At 43.9% G+C, this 24974-nt stretch overlaps 1 gene segment (V, D, J or C); it reads right to left on the bottom strand.

The window, feature by feature from the left end:
- Positions 1-12263: 12263 nt before the first annotated feature.
- On the bottom strand, positions 12264-24021 carry LOC128404645 (T cell receptor beta chain MC.7.G5-like). The segment is given in 5 exon segments: positions 12264-12564; positions 12833-12939; positions 14965-14994; positions 15909-16244; positions 23870-24021. Coding segments are annotated over 5 exon segments (543 nt in total).
- Positions 24022-24974: the final 953 nt, after the last annotated feature.

Raw genomic sequence — 24974 nt, 5'->3', positions numbered from 1 at the left:
AGAATCCGAAACCAGGGAAGAGAAGCAGCGGAAGAAGAATGGAAAAAATTTAAGGACTATTTAAAGAAATATTACAAAATTAATGAAAGCTAAAATGATGTTGGACTAGAAAATAAATGGTTACTATTAGTAATGGATAAGATAAGGAGAATAAGGAAGATCAAACTAAAATTAAAATAAGGGAAGATTTGCTGAATAAATGATTAGAAATTGGAATACAGAAAAGGGAGGCATGAGGAAGTCGGAGAAGTAAGGCATAAGAAAATAAGATCTGAAATTGTACTTGTTTTTGTTTTCGTTTGTTTGTTTGTTGTGTTTATTGTATTGTATTGTTATATTTTTGTTGTTATAAAAAAATTCTTTAATAAAAAATTATATTAAAATATATATATATATATTTTTCGTTTAAATTGCCACGTTTGCCCTGTTATGTGCCAACGAGAATGGTCTTAAGCTATTTTAATGGGAGCAGGATAGGTGTGGTTCTTCCATTGCAGGGGGTTGGACTAAATGACCTTTGGGGTCACTTCCAGCTCTACAACTCTATGATTCTATGGTCTTCAAATACATGGGAACGGCTCAGAAAACACTGGCACGCTGTAAGATAACAACGGCACCATCTGGATGATCTGTAAAAAGTAAGTGAGTAAAAGTTAGCGATTCCAGGAAAGTGGGCAAGTGTGGAAAAACAACCTGTGGGGTATATCCTCTGGCTTTGCTTGATTCCTTGTCTCAGAGCAGTCCCCATTCACCAGACCACATGCCTTATGGAGGAAAATGAAGGCCCAGACTTTTAAAATGCTGGTTATTTACTGTATTTATTGCTGAAAGAAGAATATCAGCCTCCTTTTTGACCTTTGGATGTGTTGTTTTAGGCTCAAGCAACTGTGGTTGTGCTTCTGTGCCTTTGAGCATGTTTTAGAGTTGCATTGTGATGCCTCAGTTGTTGATTTTAAGTGTTTATTTGATTGTGTTGTATTATTTTGTTAAGCTGTCCTGTTGTTGGTCACTTACAGAACACAGAGTGACTCATAACTGAAATAAATGAATATATCTTGCTGGGAATTGTGGCAGATTACAGCGGTACCTCAGGTTACATATGCTTCAGGTTACAGACTCCGCTAACGCAGAAATAGTGCTTCAGGTTAAGAACTTTGCTTCAGGATGAGAACAGAAATCGTGCTCCGGCAGCACAGCGGCAGCAGGAGGCCCCATTAGCTAAATCGGTGCTTCAGGTTAAGAACAGTTTCAGGTTAAGAACGGACCTCCGGAACAAATTAAGTACCGTATTTTTTGCTCTATAAGACTCACTTTTTCCCTCCTAAAAAGTAAGGGGAAATGTGTGTGCGTCTTATGGAGCAAATGCAGGCTGTGCAGCTATCTCAGAAGCCAGAACAGCAAGGGGGATTGCTGCTTTCACTGCACAGCGATCCCTCTTGCTGTTCTGGCTTCTGAGATTCAGAATATTTTTTTTCTTGTTTTCCTCCTCCAAAAACTAGGTACGTCTTGTGGTCTGGTGCGTCTTATAGAGAGGTACTAAACCTGAAGTACCACTGTACTATATTTCAACCCCACTTTCTGCTAGTTGGTTAAATTGGACATGTTATTGGGGGAAATTGTGTACGTGTTTAGTAATACTGTAGCAATAGTCCTAGGAATATTAATGGTAGTTGCGGGGGGGCGGGAGCAATCAAATAGTTAAAAAAAAACCAGGGCAGATCTTATTCACTGCAGAGTTGGGTTGTGTAGGCTTAAATTACAGGAGTTTTCATCTGAACATTAGGAGAAATTCTTTGATAATAGGAGCAGTTCTGGCAATTGAAAAAGTTATAGTATTTATGTGAAGCTAATGCTCCATCAAATCTAATGTGCACCTCAAATTTCAAAACCTTGAAACAAAAAAAAAGTATTTGCTATGTCAGCGGTGTTTTTCAAGCTTGTAATCAAATCTAATGCGCACCCTAAATTTGGCTAAGAAAGTTGTGCATGACATTCGAGTAAATACAGTACTTAGAGGGGTGATGGTAGGTGTAATAAATGGGACCTGATACAGTCGTACCTTGATTTTCAAACAGCTTAGTTTTTGAACGTTTTGGCTCCTGAATGCCGCAAACCCAGAAGTGACTGTTCCAGTTTGCGAACTATTTTTGGAAGCCGATCGTCCAATGGAGCTTCCGCGGCTTCCAATAGCAATCAGAAGCCGCGCTGTGGTTTCTGAACGTTTTGGAAGTCGAACGGTCCTCCGGAACAGATTCCGTTCGACTTCCAAGGTACGACTGTAGTTGCAAAGGAAGTACAGTTACAATTAACATCACTAGGTGGCACTGGTGACACTAGAGAGTTACATAAGGTTAGAGGTACAAAAAATGAAGTAGTCTTTGTTATTCAGCAGTCTGAGTGTGTGTCTTCTTCATATGAAGCACCCAGGGCACTGGCTCCTGAGAGCCAAGGCACTGTGTCCCTCTGGGCTGGTCCCCCTCAATGTTCAGAGGGCCCTGCTCACAAAAGATCTTCAGGCAGAGGGCTGGACGGCCAACTGTTGACGATGTTGTAGCTCCAAGGCGGGGATCCCAAACTGTGGTCCGTGGATCACCAGTGGTCTGCATGTTTCATTCGGGTGGCCCATGTCATGTCCCCATTAAATTGTATTTTTAATTGCATTTCTATTGCTGCTTTTATGTAACTGCATTTTTAATGTATTACGATATGAATTCAGCGAGCGCCAATTGTAATACAACAGAAGAAGAAGAAGAAGAAGAGTTTGGATTTGCTATCTTGCTTTATCACTCCCTGAAGGAGTCTCAAAGCGGCTGACATTCTCCTTTCCCTCCCTCCCCCACAACAAACACTCTGTGAGGTGAGTGGGGCTGAGAGACTTCAGAGAAGTGTGACTGGCCCAAGGTCACCCAGCATCTGCATGTGGAGGAGCGGAGATGCGAACCCGGTTCACCAGATTACGAGTCTACCGCTCCTAACCACTACACCACACTGGCTCCCTTACAGAATGCAGTCTGTAAGAAGCAACAAAACACAATGATCGTACAGCACCCAGCACACTATGTTGAAATTGCCCCAAAGGCAGGGAATTTTGAAGTGGTCCATTGGTGGGAAGCCATTACAGAAAAGGCCTGTTCTCGTGCTGCCACCCTCCGGACCTCACAGACCCTCCAAGTGTCCCTGTTTTCCAGGGACAGTCCCGGATTTACAGAAGCCATTCTGCTCTCTGATTGGATCCTGGAATGTCCCGCTTTCCCTTAGGGCATCCCTATTTTCATCAGAGAAATGTTGGAGGGTATGAAGTTATGTGACCACCGAGCCAAGGAGGTAAGTAACTATACAGCCTTTACAAGACAACTGAAGGCAGCCCTATATAGGGATGTTTTTAAATGTTTTAGTATGTTTTTATATATGTTGGAAGCTGCCCAGAGTGTCTGGGGCGACCCAGCCAGACGGGTGGGGTATAAATAATAACATTATTACTATTATTATGATGGAATAGGACATCCCTATTTTCACTGGAGAAAGGTTGGAGGGTATGATATTGTTTATAAGAAAATCTTGGTGGAGAGAGTGCCAATATCATAGGTGAGAGTGGAGTATTTGTGTCTGCAACTTCAGGCTTCTTCACCAGGGTGCACTGTAAACGAGGAATGTGAATGCAACGAAGAGAAGTGTTGTCCGTGAAGGCATAGAAACCAAGTCAGAGGGAGGAGGACTCAGAAGGCAGCAGCGAGCCAAGAGAACAAGATTACATGGCAACCCCGTGGCCGATTTGTGCTTTGCTTTGGCTTGCCATAGGCATTTCATGTAAGTAGAGCAGCTCTTCCCATCTGTGTTGGCTATTTGCATTTGAGCTAAGTTAGCAATATGTGGCTTTGAGCGTATAACAATTGGAAGGGCATTGTCTAGGCACCCAGCTGCACTGGTGTGGTTTAGAAGGTGGTGCAGAAGTCCGTGGTTCATGCTCCTCAGGTCTGGGATGGCGAAATATGTGGCCCTCCAGCGTTTGAAACATGGGAATTGGAATAAGTGCCAATTTCCTTTCCCAGGAAATGTCTGTTGCAACAGCTCAAGATATCAGCAGTTACTTGGTCGTTTGTGCTGTCGATCTCGTTGTTCTTGGACTCCCAACTTCTATCACCCTGGCTGGCATGGCCAGTTGTAAGAAATGATGGGGCTGTAGTCTAGAGCCACGGGTTAGCCACTGCTGCATTAGGTGACCTGTAGCAAATGATTTTGCCTCTCTCAGTCCTCGGGGATAATAGCCCAGACCTCCCTTAGAAAGTGGTTTATACAGATTGCTGAGATAACGATATGTGAACCACTTAAAATACCGTATCAGCAGTACCATTTGGAAAGTCCACATGATGTGATTTGCTAGGAAAAGTCTTTCCTCTTCTGCATGTGTCGGTCTAAGCAAGTCAGCCTGGATAGCTCAGTTGGTCAGTTGGATAGTTGGTGAGAGCGTGGCGCCGATAACGCCAAGGTTGCAGGTTCAATCCCTGTATGGGACAGCTGCAAATTCCTGTGTTGCACGGGGTGGGACTAGATGATCCTCAGGGTCCCTCTATGAAGTGTGCTGATAACATGCCAACATCACATAGCCCTTTGGAGGCACTCTGTCTGGTTGTGGATACTTCATACTGACTTAGGCCAACCTGCATGCCCCCAGGATTGCAGAACCAGATCAGCAACCGCAGAAGATAAAGGAATGTGCACATCTGTTTTAAGACAAATCACCAATATGGATAGCTTTTTTTGAATCCCTCGTGGGAGGAAAAACTCAGCAAACCTCCCTATGCCTCATGTGCGAAATGAAGGCGATGGATAACATTGATTGAATCAATCAGCATTGCTCACTTTGTTTCCCTGGGTTGGGGAAATTTCAAAACGAAGTGGAGAGGGAGACAGATGGTAGTTTCTAAAAAGGAGGAAATGCGAGATTGTCATGTTTGTGTTCGTTACTTTTGCCCTGCTACGTATATCTGGCCAAAGCAAATTTCTGAAGCAGTGTACAAATTGGCTAAACCTCTTTTGCCCCCCCCCCAAAACCATAAAAAACCCAAGGTCCATCAAGGCCAGCACCCCGAGTGGAATTTGCCTAATGAGTTGCATTAAGTGGGAGCCCTCTGCAAGGATTACCACCTGTGCAATGGGGCTTTGCACCCCTGCGTCCCCTGGAATTGGCTGGGGGGGGGTGTCACAAGAACCTCCAGAACAGGGTGTGGTTGGAAGGGGGAAAGTCCCATTGCCCTTTCCAGCAGGGACCAACAAGCTACTACAGGAAATTCCCAGTGATGGCACACAAGCAACGAACCTCCCTGGTTGAGGAGTAGATATGCTAATCCTGAACATGGAGGGTCCATTTCGTTATCATGGTTATTATAACAATGTGATAACTGGGGTTGGGGTGGAGGGGAAGGTGTGCACACCCCCAGCCAACACTGACTATCATGCCACCGGGTCCATTGCCTCTCTCTAGCCCTTGGGACATTATAGGGCATTGGGTAGGTTGTGTGTCATTCTGGGGAACTGCAGCAGACCTTTGTTCTTTCATACAAAGTCAAGGTGTCCTGGAAAGGGGGCAGTCCTCTAAAGCAGGGTTGGGCAGACTTCAGACCTAGATATTTTTTTACAAGAATCTCACAGTTCACCAACAGGAACCATGCAAAAGACACCTGCTTCCAGAATTAAGGAATTACGAGCCACGAAATTAGCACTGAATACTAGACGCGGGTAGCGCTGTGGGTTAAACCACAGAGCCTAGGACTTGCCGATCAGAAGGTCAGCGGTTCGAATCCCCGTGACGGGGTGAGCTCCCATTGCTTGGTCCTTGCTCCTGCCAACCTAGCAGTTCGAAAGCACGAAGTGCAAGTAGATAAATAGGTACTGCTCCCGTGGGAAGGTAAACGGCGTTTCCGTGCGCTGCTCTGGGTTGCCAGAAGCGGCTTAGTCATGCTGGCCACATGACCCAGAAGCTGTACGCCGGCTCCCTCGGCCAATAAAGCGAGATGAGCGCCGCAACCCCAGAGTCGGCCACGACTGGACCTAATGGTCAGAGGTCCCTTTACCTTTACCTTACTAGAACTAGTCCTTCCACAACACAAAAATCCACTCCTAGTTACCCTCTTCCCAGCTTTCTTAATTTCAACAGCGTAATGTAGGTGCCTGGGTGCTGCTGTTATTGGTAATCCTATGCAGTCTCTGAAAACCTTGTGTCACTTACCAGAAATCACCCAGCTATCCAGCAGTAGAACCCAATCTGCCTTTGCCGATCCTGTATCAAACATCCAGCAATACCTCTCTGTATATCACGCCATAGATTTATTTAGTGGGAGATATTCCAGATGGGCTTTCCTGTTTGCTGATGGGCTAAAAGCCCACATTCGTAATTGACTTTGAAGATACTGGCTGCTTGTATGAGAAAACCTAGTTATAATGAATGGTAATAATTATGGCATCCATTCCCCCCCTCCCCGAAATCAAGGGCAAAGTTCCAGGTGATTTTCCTGCTGGTAGACTGCATTCTCTTGAGCAGGGGGCAAAAGTTTTATAATGTGCTCTGCTATAAATATTATAGTTCCGTAAGCTTTTTAATTATTTGAGGGACATAAAGCATGAACTACGAATGCAGGATGGCAAGCAATTAATTGTTAAACAAAGCCGGAATGGAGGATCTGTAAGCAATTAATCGTGAACAATATATTGCCATGTGAAAATGTTAATTAGTTTTTCAAACACTGGAGGAGGGTGGTGCGTTAACTTATATGTGGTGGTGGTGGGACGTGTAGGAATGTATTTTCTTGGGCTGAATGAAATGCCACTGGAAATGAAAAATCAAAGCTAGCTAGGGTTCCCTATGTGAAACATTCTACAGATATTCTCAACTACAGCTCCCATCGTCCTTGACCATTTGCCATGTCATCAGGAGCAGATGGGAGCTTCAATACTATCTGGACAACACCACATTGGCTACCTCAACATAGACACACAGCAATAATAAAATATTCTTAACTGTACTAAGTGTTTTCCTGCTTTCTTTGGTGGATCATAGGTGATGGTTCTCCAACCATTGTTCAGACACCACAATCGGTGATACAGCAGCCAGACAGCAAGGTATCTCTTAATTGCAACATAAATGGGGCATCCAACCCCAATATCTACTGGTACAGGCAAATTCTCAAAGGACAGATTCAGCTGCTTGCCTATTCTGTTGCCGTGGGATCCTCATCTGCCGAGGGACCGCCCCACATCCAAGGATCAAGACCTGAAGACACCAAGTTCTTCCTGAGCATCACAAACCTCATGGCCGGTGACACTGGGATTTATTATTGTGCCTGGAGCCCACACACTGTGCAAAGTGAATGTAACACCTCAACAAAAACCCTCCTCCTTGCTTGTGGCTCTGTCTGCTCCCACACCGCAGGGAAGTGGGGAAAAGGTGTATTCTTTGAGGCATCAGCTTCCTTCCTCTTGAAATCACAAGGAACGGGGCCCACATTAAATGCCTCCTGAAAATCGCGGCTCAGCTGAACAATGCACAATGTGACGAATTTGTGGGGTGCCTGAACACACACCCCTTCTAATTTCTGGATGCCAGACACTGGGTTTAGCATGGTAAAATACAGACCAAAACTGTCTTCCCATGAGTCGTCAAGCAAACAGAGACAGGGTGATGATCCATGAAGGAAGCCATCAACAATGGACTGACTCTGAGAGACATGCAGAGCAGTGAAGCAGCACTCAGGTGAACAACACGTGAAAAACAGCTGCTGCAGATATAATAATAATAATAATAATAATAATAATAATAATAATAATAATTTATTATTTATACCCTGCCCATCTGGCTGGGTTTCCCCAGGCACTCTGGGCAGCTTCCAACAAAGATTAAAAATACATTAAAACATGTGTTATGTGCATATGTGTTATGTGTATAGATGCAAAACAATATATCCATCAAAAGCCGCTAGATGGCACCCTGTCCCTTTACACTATTGTCAAAAGGATGCTGGATGTTATTTTTGTGGCCATAAACCCACCTGGAATGTCACCTCCTAAGCAGATGTGGAAAGTGATCCATTGCAGCAACAATTTGGGATTTCTAAATAGAACACTTATGTGAGTAGCAGCCTGTATGGAATATCAGCTAAGACTTTACCTGTGAGTTTAGGGAGAAGTTATAAGCTGGCTCAGCTCCAGCCTCCCACACTTATTATCTTTCCTGCATTGGAAAAGTATTGATATCCCTTACAGGGTTGTGGTAAGGAGCACCAGGATGGTGGCTGGGTCTTCTAAAGGATCTACATTGGCTCCCAGTACGTTTCTGAACACAATTCAAAGGGTTGGTGCTTACCTTTAAAGCCCTAAACAGCTTTGGTCCTGCATACCTGAAGGAGTGTCTCCATCCCCATCATTCAGGTTACAGGGAACCAGGCAGAGGGCCTTCTCAGTAGTTGCGCCTGCACTGTGGAACACCCTCTCACCAGATGTCAAGGAAATAAACAACTATCTGGCTTTTAGAAGACATCTGAAGGCAACCCTGTACAAGGAATTTTTCAATGTTTGATGTTTGAATTTGTTGGAAACTGCACAAAGTGGCTGGGGTAACCTAGTCAGATGGGCAGGTTATTATTATTTTTATTCGAACACCTTTTCTCCTACCTCCTTTATTTTTTATTTTTTTTAAAACATACACTGCTCTTCACACGTAAATAGATCCCAAAGAGGTTCACAATATACACATAACCTTTAAAAATAATAAATAGCAACAGCTACAACATCCAGATAGCCATATGGTTTCAACAACTGCCGCAGCAGGAACCCAAACAGAACTCAAACATCTGTCGTTGGGAAATGCCAGGCTAAAAACAAAGATCTCTGGGCAAGCCAAACATCATTGCTGCACACCTGAATGCCACAGGGAGCTCAGTTCACAGCTACAACATACGTTTAAAGCACATTTCACAAAGGCCTTCCTTTGTATTAATCGCCACCATGTGTTCCCTGCCAGATGCATCCATGTGCCCCCTTTCCTTCCTTGACATCAGTTGTGCCTGTTGTGTCACTGCAGTGGCAACACCAAAAAGAAATAAGAAATTGGGTGGGGGCACTAGAAGGGGCAAGGCACATGGAGTGGGGGGTTAACTTTGTCCCACATGTTAGATTACAATGAAGTGAAAAAGTAGATCCTCCAAGTGTCCCTATTTTCCAGGGACAGTCCCAGATTTACTGATTTCTGATTTAACCCTGGAATTTCCCACTTTTCCTTAGGACGTCCCTATTTTCGTTGGAGAACTGGGCATGAGATACACATAGTAAAAAAACAACCAGTGATTTAATGAGGTAGCATGTGCAACAATGAAGCTGGCAGCCACCTAGGGGGTGCCACAAAAAAACTGGCTGCATGGAGTTATCCAACCCCTAAGCAGCCTTGTACAGTGGTACCTCGGGTTGCATACACTCCAGGTTACATACGCTTCAGGTTACAGACTCCGCTAACCCAGAAATAGTGCTTCAGGTTAAGAACTTTGCTTCAGGAAGAGAACAGAAATCGTGCTCCTGCGGCGCGGCGGCAGCAGGAGGCCCCATTAGCTAAAGTGGTGCTTCAGGGTAAGCACAGTTTCACGTTAAGAACGGACCTCCGGAACGAATTATGTACTTAACCCGAGGTACCACTGTATAGAGAAGTTTTTCTAAAAATGTTTAATGCTTTATTATGTTTTTTATATGTTGGAGGCCACCCAGAGTGGCTGGGGAAACCCAGTCAGAAAGATGGGGTATAAATAAAAATTATTATCATTATTATTATTAATGATGGAGGGTATGAGATCAACAAGGTCAGGGTGATATCCAGGAATACTCTCTACAGAGCACACCAGGCCATGTGTTGTTGATCTTCAGACACTCATCCTGGAAGAACAAAACTTCAAAAGGGAAACTTTTACAATGGTCACATGCGTACCATACATTTAAATCATATGGCTCCTACTGCCCCAGGAATCCTGGGAATTGTAGTTTATTAAGGGTGCTGGGGAATTATAGCTACATTGGGTATAGATTACAGTTCCCAATAGTCTTTGGGGAAAGCCATGTGTTTTAAATGTATGGTGTGGATATTTGGAGAAATTGACATGAGATAACCCTTTGCCCATAAGAAACCAAATATCTTGTACTTCATCTGTTATACTGTGTACATCTATACTTTACTCTGTATTCAGTAGCCTTTGCTTCTAAGGTCCAGACAAATAACTAGTTTCTAAGGCACTGTCAGAAGAAGCCCCCCCAAGGCAACAGCTCCACTGTCTCTCGCTCTTCTCTGTCACAATAAAAACTGAATTAAAAAGGAAATGGCACAAGGACATGCTGAGGACACATTATTCTCACAGTAAGAGTCATCTAGGCTACTCAGCAGCCTTCAGAAAGGAAAGGAAAGAGAGGACTCGATGTCGCTGAAATCCAGAGTGCTCATTTGTTATAGAGGCACGCTTGTGTCGGCAGGGGAGAGGTATCAAAACACGTCAGGAGTGGTGCAAAACAAATACCCACTAAATTTTCCATTTGAAATGCAGCACACACTGACCACATCCGGTGCACCTGCATCACGGAGCAACAGCTTTTGGCTGAGGCAGGAGATTGATTGTGCGATAGCGCCAGGCTCTGAAGCCGCCATTGTGGGTGGGACAACATGTGCTATTTCTAACCGTGGCAGGAAAAGTGCCTGATCACCGAAGCCCCACGCTGCAGTGAAACCTGCCCTGTGGTAACCACTGCTTGACAGAAACCGCCCCACAAGCAAATGTCAAGCCACATCCTGTTGTGTGCATGAATGCCTCGCTTGCTTATTTTCTTAAAGGGGATGTTTTTGAGGTTGGCTAAGCAAATGACCCAATTTCTACAGGTCCGTCTAAACATTGTTTCCCAACCTTGGGTCTCCAGCTCTTTTTGGACTACAATTCCCATCATCCCTGACCACTGGTCTTGCTAGCTAGGGATGATGGGAGTTGTAGTCCAAAAGGAGCTGAAGACCCAAAGTTGGGAAACAGTGATCTAAAACATCCTTGTTGCGTAGCAAAAGCTCATGATGCTTCTCAGTTTGGTGCTTCTAGGTGACTTTAAAAGCACGTTGGGCACAAGCGACATGCACCTTGAAGAAGAGAGAACTTTGGCGGGCACAACTTGTCATTCAGGGGCAAGGATTTTCCACCTTTAAGGACCCCTGACCATTAGGTCCAGTCGTGGCCGACTCTGGGGTTGCGGCGCTCATCTCGCTTTACTGGCCAAGGGAGCCGGCGTACAGCTTCCAGGTCATGTGGCCAGCAGGACTAAGCCGCTTCTGGCGAACCAGAGCAGCGCACAGAAACACCGTTTACCTTCCTGCCAGAGTGGTACCTATTTATCTACTTGCACTTTGACGTGCTTTCGAACTGCTAGGTTGTCAGGAGCAGGGACCGAGCAACGGGAGCTCACCCCGTCGTGGGGATTTGAACCGCCGACCTTCTGATCGGCAAGTCCTAGGCTCTGTGGTTTAACCCACAGCGCCACCCGCGTCCACTGTTAATCGGTAGCAAAACGTTGTATTCGCCCAACACTCTTGCTTTCATGATGTCATAATGCCTTTAGTTCAAAAGCATTAAATCTACATTTAGCTAAAACAACCCTTGTCCTCCCTGCTAGCAAGCAGTCACAAGAAAACCCATAGCCTCTCTTTGGAGAAAGACATTCACAACAGGACCTTAGTTTGGATCTGAACTATTTTGATGCAACAGTTTATGAAAGGAAACGCAGGAGTCTCAGCAAAAAGGATTCAGCGACTTTACTAAAAAACGTATCATGTTGGCTGCGGCTTGATCTCTGCACAAGAGTGATGCATATGGCTCCTTAAAAATCAATAGTACTTTAAGGCTGGAAGTCTAAGCATATGTATTTCCAAATAAACATAGTTAAAATTGGCGTGAAAGGCAAGGAATTCTGGGGGGGAAGTGCTGCGGCCTTACTAAAATAAAGCATTTAATCTTTTTTTAAGTGTTTTTATTGAAAAGTTTCGGCATAAAATACAATAAGAATCAAGCTAGCTTACAGAACAAGAATACTAAAAAAGCCGAAAGGTAAAAAGTAAGAGGGAAAAAAGAAAGAGGGAAAAAATACCTATAAGGCCGTTTTCCATATTTATATCATGTATATACTGTCATTTATCCCTATGCAGAGAGGTAGATCTTCCCATCTTCCATCTGGGAGCCTGCTCCCCCCCCCAGCCTCTCTCTACCCTACAGGGACACCCCCACCAACTGTCCCCTGCCTTTGTGTGTCCTCCTCAGTCCAAGGTAAAGGACTTCTCCCCCCCCAAAAAAAGCTTTTTATAAATGTTTCCAATACAAAATAATAAAGCATTTAAGAAAACCAAAGAGAAATTATTTACTGACTGACCCTAAGCAACTGTTTTTGTTTTAAGAAAATGCTACTTTGGACTTCTGAGGTTGAGAGTATCCATCTTCCCTCCTGTCTTCATGGAGTTCACTCAGCTCAGGATAGATGCCCCCAGGTAAAACGTGCCTATGGTGCCAACTGTCATGGAAGAGGAAACAGAACACAGCAGATTGTTACTTCTGGGCTAAATGCACCAGAATAATGAAATATCGGGGGGGGGGGGGTGTCACAGAGTGGTTTTCCGCAGGGAAAAGCAACACAACAAGAAGAAGTATGGATTAGCCTGTGGTGTTTAAAGGCTAAACAGAGTGAATTCAGTGCTGGGTCACAGCGGAAGAATCCGTATGTCACATTTTCAAAAGAAATTGGTGGGCCCAGGGCGGAAAAAATCAACACTGTACTTTACCTTTTTTCTTAGTTTTAATCCCATCACAAAGGCTCCATACAAGGTGCTCTTGAGAATGAGAAGAATATACACCAGTTCCCCAAGATAGGCTTCCGTGAGGTACGACTCTAAAAATCAAGGGTGGGAAAGAAATGTGAATGATCACAAGGTCATCTACAGACGGTGGAGGTAGAACATGGCCACCATGACTACAACTCCCATCATCCACCCTGCTAGCTGTGGATGATGGGAGTTGTAGCCCAAAAGCAGCTGGAGGCCCAAGTTTAGGAAACCCTGGCCAAAAGTCATCCAAGCTGATAGCCATCACCACATCTTGTGGCAGCAAAGTCCACAGTTTAACTCCCCCCCCAATGATATATATATTTTTGTACAAATAGTACCTAATATACCATTCCGCCCCCCCAAGAAATATTCCATACTACAATGCATTTTTATACATGATTTTCCCTAATTGAAGCATTTTTGGGTGCCCTTTCCCATAAAGTATGCTTCCTTCGTGTGTGCCTTTTTTCGATGGAGAACGTCAACATAATATTCAGAAAAGTGTGACAGCTGCATTTCTGTCTGCATGCTGGTTCAGGAAAATCTTCCTTTAGTTTGAGATGATATTGGGCACAGTCTAGGGCTGTTCAGTCTAGGGTTACCTGACTCACAACCATAAGTTTCACTTGTTTGTGGAACCAATCAAATATAAGGAGGAAGAAATTTAGATAAATTTCAGATAAATCTTGGCCAGCTTCAAGGAACAGCTTGTGTTTGTGCACCGGCTTATATTCAGACAGCACAATTTTCTGGGTTACATATTAAAACAGCACACAAGGCTCTGCATGAAGCAAGCAACTAACCCAGAGAACAATTATTGGCAATTCCTATTTGTGTAGCTTTTGACTGGAGGAACGGAGGTTATTAGATGAACAGATCTGTCAATGGGCAAAGAAACATGGATCAAAATGCAGGCATCTGCCTATCTACAGTTGCTGCGCTAATATTGTACCCATCCAGGATCAGGGTCAAAACCAAGGGTTCAGACTGGGGTCAAAGCCTTCTGAATAAGACGGGAGCGGGTGCTTTCTTGCAGGTTCTAGGGCCATTTTGGAAACAGCAGGGGAGGTCTACAGAGGACAGCTTGGAACATCCTCAAGCCTTGCTATACCTGCCTTCCCTGCTTATTCCTGAAGGATGGGGCTATTATTCTTCTCTTGCGGTGCTGGAGGCCATGCAACGAGAGCTACAGGCAATCTACAGTTGCCTTCATCTGCTCTGCTGGGGGTTGGGGTAGCAATTGCTTTCCCTTCACCATGTTGGAAGCCCAGGATGATGACACGCCTGTATGGGTGCCCTGGAGGCTATCAGTAGGTGAGATTATGTTTATCATGGACTGTGTTATGTACTGAGTTGAATAGGATCCAAAATGTAGCAGTCTGATTGGTCCTAGAACAATAGGATCCAAAATGCAGCAGTCTGTTTGGTCCACAGGAGCCACCCAATCCAGCTCCAGGTGGAAGTGAATCCACAACCTGATTGGCCACAGGAGAATCCTGGAATTAGCCAATCACATGCAGCCCATTGTGTAAATAATGTATATAAAGCAGATATTTGGGGGGAACTGTCATTCCTCCTCAACACTATGAGCTGAATAAAGAGCATGAAATCCACTCTTTACTCCGAGTATATTTCAGACTGGCTGTGCCAAAACGTTTTGGAGCAGAACCAAGAGGTCCCCCTGCTGCCCAGTCACACTGAACTCAGAAGTAATCAAACCTACACAGGTAACCTCCTGTCTTCATGTACAGATCGTCATCCTCCCTAAACAGGAAGCTGTGTACACTGAAGTCAACAGGACTTAATTCCGACCATGTTTATTGCAAGCGCTGTTAGGTAGAAGACTGGTTGGCAGAAGAGCTCTAGCTCACTGGTAGGGCATCTGATACAAAGCTCCCAAGGTTCAAACCTTGGCATCTCTAGGTAAGGCTGTGAGAGACCTTTGTAGAAATCCTGTACGGTTGCTGCCAGCCAGTGCTGACAAACTGAGCTAGGTGAGTCAATGGTCTGGCTCAGTATAAGGGAGGTTTCTTGTGTTTTTATTTCCAATGAAATTGCAGCATTGAAAGCACAAGGTAATTTGGGTTTACCTCTTGCAGCCTCGCTGCCGCCACCACAATCTGAAAGCAGAAGGGGGAGAAGACACATTAGCTATCCTTAGACCTGGAAAAACTGAAAGTAGACAGGGAAAGTGACAGGTGGGCATGTGGGGTGGGGGTGGGGGGTACTATTTCCAAAGCAAGGCTTTAAAAACCCAAATGTGCATGTACTTCTCCTGAATGTCCCCAGAGGTTGTGTGTAAAAAAAGGGGGGGGAAGAGAAAATAATGAGCAATATATTGATAGCAAAATGATCTTTGCCCCCCCCCCCTTGCAAAAAGCAGGAATAGACTCTTCCTTGAATATTGGCATCAGAAGATTTGGCTAGTGAAAACAGCCACAATTTCTTGAGTACGTTTAGGGAAACTACATGCTATTTGGAAATCCATTGAGGATCAGTTGGTAGAATAAGACAAATGCAATGAAAGGAGTTCATCAACAAATGTTTGAATATGATAGAACACATTACTAGGAAAATGTATTAGAGATGAGTAATGGTTTGCAGTGAAATGGATCTGGGAGCATTTTGCCCATGTACAGTGGTACCTCAGGTTACATACGCTTCAGGTTACATATTCTTCAGGTTACAGACTCTGCTAATCCAGAAATAGCACTTCAGGTTAAGAACTTTGCTTCAGGATGAGAACAGAAATCGTGTTCCGGTGGTGCGGCAGCAGCAGGAGGCCCCATTAGCTAAAGTGGTGCTTCAGGTTAAGAACAGTTTCAGGTTAAGAACAGACCTCTGGAACGAATTAAGTACTTAACCAGAGGTACCACTGCAAATAAAACTTTTAAAAAATGTGACCAGGACTGTGTATGGTACAAAACTACAGGAATGCATAGAGAACGTGGTGGCTTGTGGTAGATTTCACCTTCCGGGGAATCTGAGCTCCCTAGTCTTTAGGGCAGTCTTTGCTAACCTGCTTTTCACTCACCTGCACCATTTATGTCATCCTCATGGTCTGTGGATCCTTCTGTGCCGTGGAAACTGACTCTGCACACAAACTTATTATCTGCATTCTGCCACTCTTCCTTGGTGATTCTTAAACGGCTGGTCATTGAATAGCGCTTCGTGGTTTTGTCATATACTGGTTCCTCTGTCTTTACCCCAGCCGTTCTCTTCTCGTTATTCACCGTCCAGCTCAGGGCGACATGATCTGGGAAGAAATCGGTGACCAAACACACAATGGTGGCTTTCTCCTTTTCGTCAACCTCCTGCCTGGGCGGGGCAAATACGGTCACTTGAGGGGGGCTGACATCTTGGTCAACTCCTGGAAGAGAAAGGAACAAGGTAAACAGAGATGATATACCTCCTTGACCTTCGGTTGGCTATTTTGCCACTTTCAACGACATCACTTTCAACTTGCACGTGCAAACAGGCCATTGTGGATTTCACTTCTCCCTTGATGTCACTTGAAACTAGGGATGTGCAAATCGGCCCATGGTGGCGTCCCCCAGTTGCCCCATTTTTCCAATCTTACGTTAACATCTCCACATTTCGGCATCCGTTTGCAATTTATTTTAAAGTAAGCGTGAAAAATTCCAACTCTAAATAGACACATGTGAACTGAATGAACTTTATTACGGTCACAGATCGGGATAAAAACCAAAAAAACCAAACAAAAAGCAAAAAAACTATAAATAAAATAGCAGTTAGGATTATTTTTTTTAACCGATAATTGTTAGAGCAAATAAGGACAAAGAAACAAGCATTGGATAAAACATCTGAATAAATACTAGATTAAACTTGGATAATGGATGGATAAAAACTGATAATTAAAACAGATAAGAACTAAAAACAAATAAAAACACGCAGTTAAGACAACTGTAAGAGCATAAGAACTAAAAGACTCGCAGTTAAAACAAGTATAAGAGGCTGCAGAGTAGAAGCCTCTGAAATAGAGGACACTCACAACATTAGAAACTGATGTGCAAATATGGTTAAAACAGACAATTAAAACAATGTACAACAATAAATTTAGAAACAATGTACAACAATAAACTATCCCAGGGAGTTGACTCAGAGTCACCCATGGAACTGAGTTTGGGGATTTTCATGCCGGACTATTTTGAGTTGGGCGATGGTCTGCGCCTACAGATTTGTATACAGAATCTGGCGACCATCCAGGTCATCTTCTGATCTTTGCCTAACAGCAAAAGGTCAAATTTTTGCTTTTGCGGGAGGTTGGTGAGCCTCACCAGTGTACGCATTTTTGCCTGCTACACAAATCTTTCCCTTAATAGAATGCATGGTTGTATGTTGTTTTTATCTGTGTTTTTGGGCACACTTCACTTGGCTGAAGAGCTGCATTGCAAAATTCGGAGGACAAATTTCGAAAGGTTTCTGTGTTTCAGTTCTCATATTGTTTCAGAAAGGGCAAAATAGGCAGAATTGCCTTCAAAGGCAAGCTGCATAGAATTTATCACCCAACCCTGTGAAACACAGCACTTTTTAATGGTGTGAGTTCACAGAGTCAGCTGCTAATCACCGTGTGTTGAGGAATCAAGTAATGAGAGGACCAAGAGGTAGGGATTGGGGGTGAAATTCAATTAAGTTTGCATTTAAAGGCGAACCTACCAAATTCACACTTTCTGAAACATGATGTGAATTAAAACACACACCAGCCTTCAAAACCCACACTTCTCTGAATTCCGCAATGCATTTCTTCAGCCTAGCGATCTGTGCAAAAATACTAACGTAAAATGTGCATGGAAATGCATATATTAATGAAAGTAACATGCAAAAAACACGTATATTACATGGAATTGCATACACAAAAAAATGTGATTATTAGGAGGAATTCACACTAAAACGCTGACAAATTTTCAGGATGATTAAAAACAACAAGACAGAGATTGCTGCGGAAGTACGCAGAGCTGAATTTACAGTTGGAAAAATGAGAATCTGAGAGAACCAAAATGGACAGATCCATTCCAACCCTACAAAGGAGAAGTGGAGGTGCATGAGTGAATTGGAATTCTAGGAAGCCCTATTCAAATGGCATCATTTCTGTGGGTAATCTACATGCAGAGGGCAGGGGGACTGGAGAGACGGCAGCTTGAGCTTGCAACCAATCACATGAATATCATATTCACAATAGTTTGGGTTTACTGCAGCTTCCTGTTGAGTGCCCGTTCGTGGCTAACCATAATGTATGAAATGGTTCTTACAATCTTCCTGCATACAAGACTTGTGTCTGAATCCCGAGTCAGGGCTTCTATTGAATTCTGCCCCCACCTGTTGAACAAGGAGGCCACAAATTTTGATTTTTAATTCTCGTTGGAGGATCAGTGCCTACTTTCAATATGTAGAGCATAAATTATGGATAGAGCTTGGCCATATTCTTTGAAGGGGGACATTGTGGCCACACAAACTTTGTTCCATCTAGCCCATTAGAACTACTAAATAGCTTACTAAAGAAAGGGCCTGCAAGACAGAGCTGTTCCACCAGGCCTTTGGCCAGGGCACAACCTGACTCCCTCCTTTGGCAATCCTCACAGAACTTCTAGCCCAATGGTTGCCATTAATTTGATTGGAATTAATTTTATAATGAAATTATTTTAGAATGTTTTATCATTTTATTGTTGTTAGCCGCTCTGAGCCTGGCTTCGGCTGGGGAGGGCGGGATATAAATTAAAAATTATTATTATTATTATTAGGCAGAGCCCTCTCCTCCTAACCCAGACCCCTCAGGTCCTTTTAACTGGTTATGCCAGGTGGATGAACTTTGAGCTAAAGGCTTTCCATACTTCTGGAGACATCAAAGAGCTAATCCGAGTATGTGGTGTGTGTGTTTTTAAAGGTGTTCTGTAGACAAACAATGGCCAGCATTATTATTATTTCTATTGTGTTCTCTCTAAATCCAGAAATGACTACGTAGGAAATGTGCAGCACAATGCTATGCACATTTACTCAGAAGTAAATCCCATTGTGCTCAGTGGAACTTACACCCAACTGAGTGTGCATATGTTTAAAGGAGGAAAAGGCTCTAAATCAGGATTTCCCAAACTTGGGTCTCCAGCAGTTTTTGGACTACAACTCCCATCATCTCTAGCTAGCAGAACCAGTGGTCAGGGATGATGGGAACCGTAGTCCAAAAACAGCTGGAGACCCAAGTTTGGGAAACCTTGCTCTAAATGATGAGTTTGTTTGCAGTTCCGGGTTGGATAGCTTAAATCTTTCAAATGAAGTGTCATGGGTAGGCAAGGCCCGGGGGCTGGATCCGGCCCAATTGCCTTCTCAATCCGGCCCGCGGATAGTCCAGGAATCAGCCTGTTTTTACATGAGTAGAATGTGTCCTTTTGTTTAAAATGCATCTATGGGTTATGTGTGGGGCATAGGAATTTGTTCATTTATTTATATTTTACAAAATATAGTCCGGCCCCCCCCACAAGGTCTGAGGGACAGTGGACTGGCCCTCTGCTGAAAAAGTTTGCTGACTAGATCCTACCATTATGGTTATGGTTGCAATAATGCTACCCGCCCCGGAGCCAAGAATGAGCAGACCACCCATACTTTGCCAAGTTAAAAAGCAAGAATGCAATGCAATGTGGAGCTGAAAACTCATTTGCACCAATTCACAAGCTTGTCTATGTGTTCGTGCGTGCCTATGTGGACCTAGTCATAACACTGTCCATTTCAAAGACTAATTTAGCTAATATTAAAAAGCTTCATCTATTATTGAAGGGGAGGAGAACAGAGCTCCTAATTGTGCGAGGGGAAAATATTTCACGGAATGGTTTCAGAGTTACCAAAATTCCCAGTTTTGCCATTTTTGAGCCATAAAAATAATTGTGTACGAGAGAGAGGGGAGGGATGGGGGAGATAAGAAATACGTGACTTTAGTCCACATTTTCTCCATTTTTTTGCTCCTAAAATCATTGTGGAAAAAGAATTTCCTCCTCCCCACCCCACTCGTAATTGCCTCTGGTGAAACAGAACCTGCAAATATTCGAAACAAGCTTTTAAAACCCAGGAAATTGTGTTAGAGGCAAACGTTAGATGAGCACGCACATCACAAACACCAGTCCCTCTCTCAAACTACTTGCCGGTGCTCTGAAAAGAAGCAGATACTCTAATCTGTCTCTGGCGAGATTCATGTGCCTATGCATTGTGACTAAGAAATTCACCTTATTTCAGTAGGACTTGAAACGGGACACAGAATATTAGTATAAAGTCCAAACCTTATACCCCTGCCCTCTGCACATACAAACAGGCAAAAGTTCCACCAGAAACACCAACTTACAGCCACGACCGTACCTAAGACAGTGAGTCTGGTTCCACTTCCAAAATGAAGTTCATATGCAGAGCACAGAGGTACGAGGCACTACGAAAATCATTTGTCTTCTTCTCTAGGCAGCAAACCAGTGCTTTTTTCCTGGGGGGACGCAGACCCCTAAACATTTTGTGAATCTTTGTCCTTTTGTCCATTTACTGTATTCCCCCCCCAATCTGAACTATAAAATTGTGATTTTTTTTCTTGAGTCGAAATGAGAGTACCCCAAACATTGTTTTTAAGAAAAAAAGCACTGCACCAAACTGTCGTTTAGATATATCTTTGCCATGCAAGTTCACACTCAAACTGCATTTCTACAGCAGACTATTTGGGCTTCACTTAAAGATGTTTTGGATAGCTGGAGAACAGGAAGAGGGGAAGACAAGTGGAGACCCCGGGACCACATCTGACCCCTTAAGTGGGGAGGGGGCACCTACTGGTCCCCTGAATTGTCAACTCTGGAGGAGTGGGTTTTAAGTGAGATGGTGGCTGTGACTAGGGATGGGGGTGGAGGGAATTCAGTTCAGTTCACATTTAAAGGCAAACCTACCAAACTTTCTGAAAGAAGATGTGAACCAAAGCAGAAGCATCCTTTGAATTTTGAGCTTCCCCGAATTTTGAAATGCATTTCTCTCTTTTTAATTAAACGTCAAACTATATCTAATACACATTTTCTCTATTCCATTTGTTGTCATTCTCAATCTGCTGCTCATCATTCAAACTCTGCCAGCCATTTAATTTCACTATAGTTCTTTCTCAAATGTTCCATAAAGGGTTTCCAGTCTTCAGTTTTAAAAAGTTGGTTACATTGATCTCCCGCTCTTGCTTCCCAGTGAGTGTAAAATGCAGTTCTCCAGCAGAGTAATATGTACAAAAAGGCTAGTATAACATGTGCATAAAATGCATATATTAGCGAAAGCACTCTACAAATATGCATTATAGTGGGGAAACTTGCTTTGCAAAAATGTATATATTAATATTACAATTCTGGTGAATTTTCATGAGGGCTTTAAAAACAAAGAAACTGATGTGGGAACCTGAACCTAAGTGTAAAAATGGCAAATGGAGTGAAACAAAAATGGATATATTCTCCTATCCCTAGTTGTGGTTGTGAGAATTGCCACACCAGCAGTCCTCTTTAGGGCTGATCTGTATCTACCACTATCCCCTCCAGTTGTCAAAAGGATTTTCAGTGAAAACAAGTAGTTCTGGAGGAGGTAAAGTTTCAGGGTCAACAATGACTGTACAGTGGTACCTCGGGTTAAGAACTTAATTCGTTCTGGAGGTCCGTTCTTAACCTGAAACTGTTCTTAACCTGAGGTGCCACTTTAGCTAATAGGGCCTCCCACTGCCGCTGCCACGCAATTTCTGTTCTCATCCTGAAGCAAAGCTCTTAACCCGAGGTACTATTTCTGGGTTAGTGGAGTCCGTAACCTGAAGCGTCTGTAACCCGAGGTACCACTGAAGTCCTTTGACCTACCTCTTAGGTAGCAAACGTGTGTCTGGGGTATACCACTTTTAGACTGGGGGTGAGGGGCTCTCATCACTGAAGCCTGCTCTGGTGAAGGTGGAAACACATTTTTTTCAGACAGAAATCAGGGCTACAAGAACTCTTAAACCCGAAACATGAAAAGTTTCAAGTCAAAGAAATTCAGTTGTGTGAGTCCCCACCTGCAATATGAAATAGGGCATCCATATATTTTTTTACCACCTTGAGAACTAGGCCAATGTGGAACTCCAGAAGTAGCCGTTGACCCTACAACTAGTTTTCCTCCTCCAGAAACTACGACCAGTGTGGTGTAGAAATCCAGTGAGGTGTCATGGTTAGATTGTTGCTCGACAAGGACCTGGGAGACCAGGGTTCAAATCCTTACTCGGCCACTTGAAACCCGCTGGACGACCTTGGACCCATCTCAGTCTCTCTGCCTAACTTTAACTCACAGGGTGCTGTGAGGATAAAATGGGGTCGTGGGAGAATCATGTATACCACCTTGAGCTTCTGGCAAGAAAGGAAGGCTATAAAATGATATCTGTTGAGCCTGAAACTAGAAGTTAAACGGTTATGCATTCATGGTTAAATGGCTCTCCTCAAGGAGCCCTGTTCCCTGCCGGATCATAGCAGCTGTGGTGAGCTGTGTGCCAATGTGGTCCCTCCAGGACTGCAGGAGTGGAGGAAATGGTTAATTTCCACCCACCTACCGCTGCTGCAATCCCAGTAATTATCATTTTCTCCCAGCTGCTGCTGCTGCTGTCTGTATTTTTAAATGCTTGCATGTTAAATGCAGAGATATCCTTAACACCACATCTCACTTGGCCTTAATTCTGCCCATTTTTCTTTGTCCTTTCTTCATATCCACCAGAGTTAAGTCCTGAACCCAAAACCAGATCCCAGAGCTCAGCCAAGGCACAAGATAAAGTGCTGCTTTGCCCTCTCCTGATATTTTTTTTTGTAGAGTTCATGGTGTTGTTTTTTTAAGTCAATGTTTTCTCAGGTTCAAATCCATGCAATCCCTGGTTCAAATCCCACACCAGCCATGAACTGATGGGTGCTTTATAACTGTAAGCTATAATAATTTTGATTATTGTTGTTATTCTCACAAGGGACCTTTTTCCTGAATGGGTTTGTATCGTACTTTGAATTGTGGCCACCATGCATTTTGCTATTTTAGTTCCTCTGTGCCCCCTGCCTGCTGCCTCCTTGGTTCCTTTTAAGAGTAGATATTCTGACACTCAACCTGGAGATCTTAGAGATGCCAGCGTTTTACTTTCGCACACAAAGAGCTGAGCGGCCCCTTTAAGATTCAGCAGAAAAGTTAAGCCTGTGCATCAGTCCTTCCTAGTGAAATCAATGGGACCAGTTAAAGGAACTGGGTGCTAATCATACAGTCCTACATGCCTTGCAACCTCCGGCAAGTTTCTTGCCTACCGTTCCACCCACCGAGAGAACCCAAAATGCCAGCCAATCCCAACATTCACCAAAGAAGTGATGCTTTTGAATTATGGTGCTGGAGGAGACTCTTGAGAGTCCCATGGACTGCAAGAAGATCAAACCTCTCCATTCTTAAGGAAATCAGCCCTAAGTGCTCACTGGAAGGACAGATCCTGAAGCTGAGGCTCCAATACTTTGGCCACCTCATGAGAAGAGAAGACCCTGATGTTGGGAAAGATGGAGGGCACAAGGAGAAGGGGACGACAGAGGACAAGATGGTTGGACAGTGTTCTCGAAGCTACCAGCATGAGTTTGACCAAGCTGAGGGAGGCAGTGGAAGACAGGAGTGCCTGGCCTGCTCTGGTCCATGGGGTCACGAAGAGTCGGACACGACTAAACGACTAAACAACAACAGGAACAACAACACTCATCTTCAAAAACATTAGTGTTTCTGACTAGAATCCCTCAGCAATTCCCCCCCCCAAAAGTGTGCTTTAAATTTCAATGCAAAACAAAAAACCACAAACCTTTGCCCAAATCATTTATGGCTTCCCTGGATTCTGTAGATTAGTTCAGCTGAGGTTTGCATCAATTGCACAAACACATTTTTAATTTATTTGCTTCTGCTTTCTCTTGTTCTGCCAGCCCTGTGGCAAGACTTCCTTGCGCCCACCGTTCATGTGTTTCTTACCTAGTACAGTGAGCCGCGTTCCTTGTCCGAAATACAGCTTTTCAGCAGAACACGGCATCACGTTCCTGTAGGCAAACCTTTACTAAAGAGCTAAAGGCACCTAGCCTCCCAACGTCACACAGGTGAGGACAGGGAGAGGTTTGTGTGTTTGTTATGCCTGTTCCCACACCTGAGCTGCCTCCCCTGATTCCCACAGCTTAAGACGATGCCTGCTATAATTTGTGTGCTTGGCTGCACATTAGGCGTTTGCCTTCCAGAGTCTGGTGAAGCCAGACGTGCTAATAAACTGAGGTTGGCACTAGGTCAGTGGAGTTCCCCAAAGTGCTTGAAATTGACCATCTGGGACAGAGGGTGAAAAAAGACCTAGAAGTCAAAAGGTCAAAAGGAGCCTAGGTGGTGGGAAAGAATGTGGAGTTTCACTTCTAAAACAATTCTTTCTTTACTTTCTTTCACTTACACTTATGGGAATTCGGTTTGGGGACAATGACAAATTTATAAGCTCCTCAAGGGCTCAATAAACAGAGATTTGGGAAATCCCAGAAGAAGCACAGGACACACACACACCTTTCCATTTTCTCAGGTATTGTTAAGATGATGAGAACCAATAAATGAAAGGCAGTGTGATCTAGTGGTTAGAGTGCCCATCTAGGATTCAGCCATGAAACTCATTGGGGGTGCCTTGGCTCAGACGCTCTCTCCCCCTTGGTCTAGTCTACCTCACAAGGCTGTTGTGGGGAGAAAATGGAGGAGGGCAAGCAATGAGAAAGAACTAGAGTGGAAATAAAATAATCAGACGGTGACATTGCCGTACCTCGCAGAATTGTCACTCCTGTAAAATTTACCATATACAGTAAAACGTTAAATGTGAGCAGATTTCTGAAGCGCTTTTGCAGCCCTTAAAATGAGCCATTATTTTAATTCCACCCCCCACATTGCCAACCCCTTCTGCTTACCTAAAACAGTCAGTCGAGTTCCTTGGCCAAAGCTCAGAGGGTTATTGTAACACAGTGTGAAACCGTTATCACCAAAGAGGGAATATCTCTCCTCAAAGATTGGGGAAGATCTCTCAAAGAGAACACCACCTGCGCAGGCAACCGCTTTGCCC

The sequence above is a fragment of the Podarcis raffonei genome, chromosome 17 (genome assembly GCF_027172205.1).
Source record: "Podarcis raffonei isolate rPodRaf1 chromosome 17, rPodRaf1.pri, whole genome shotgun sequence".
NCBI lineage: Eukaryota > Metazoa > Chordata > Lepidosauria > Squamata > Lacertidae > Podarcis > Podarcis raffonei.
This window is presented reverse-complemented; position numbering and strand designations above follow the sequence as displayed.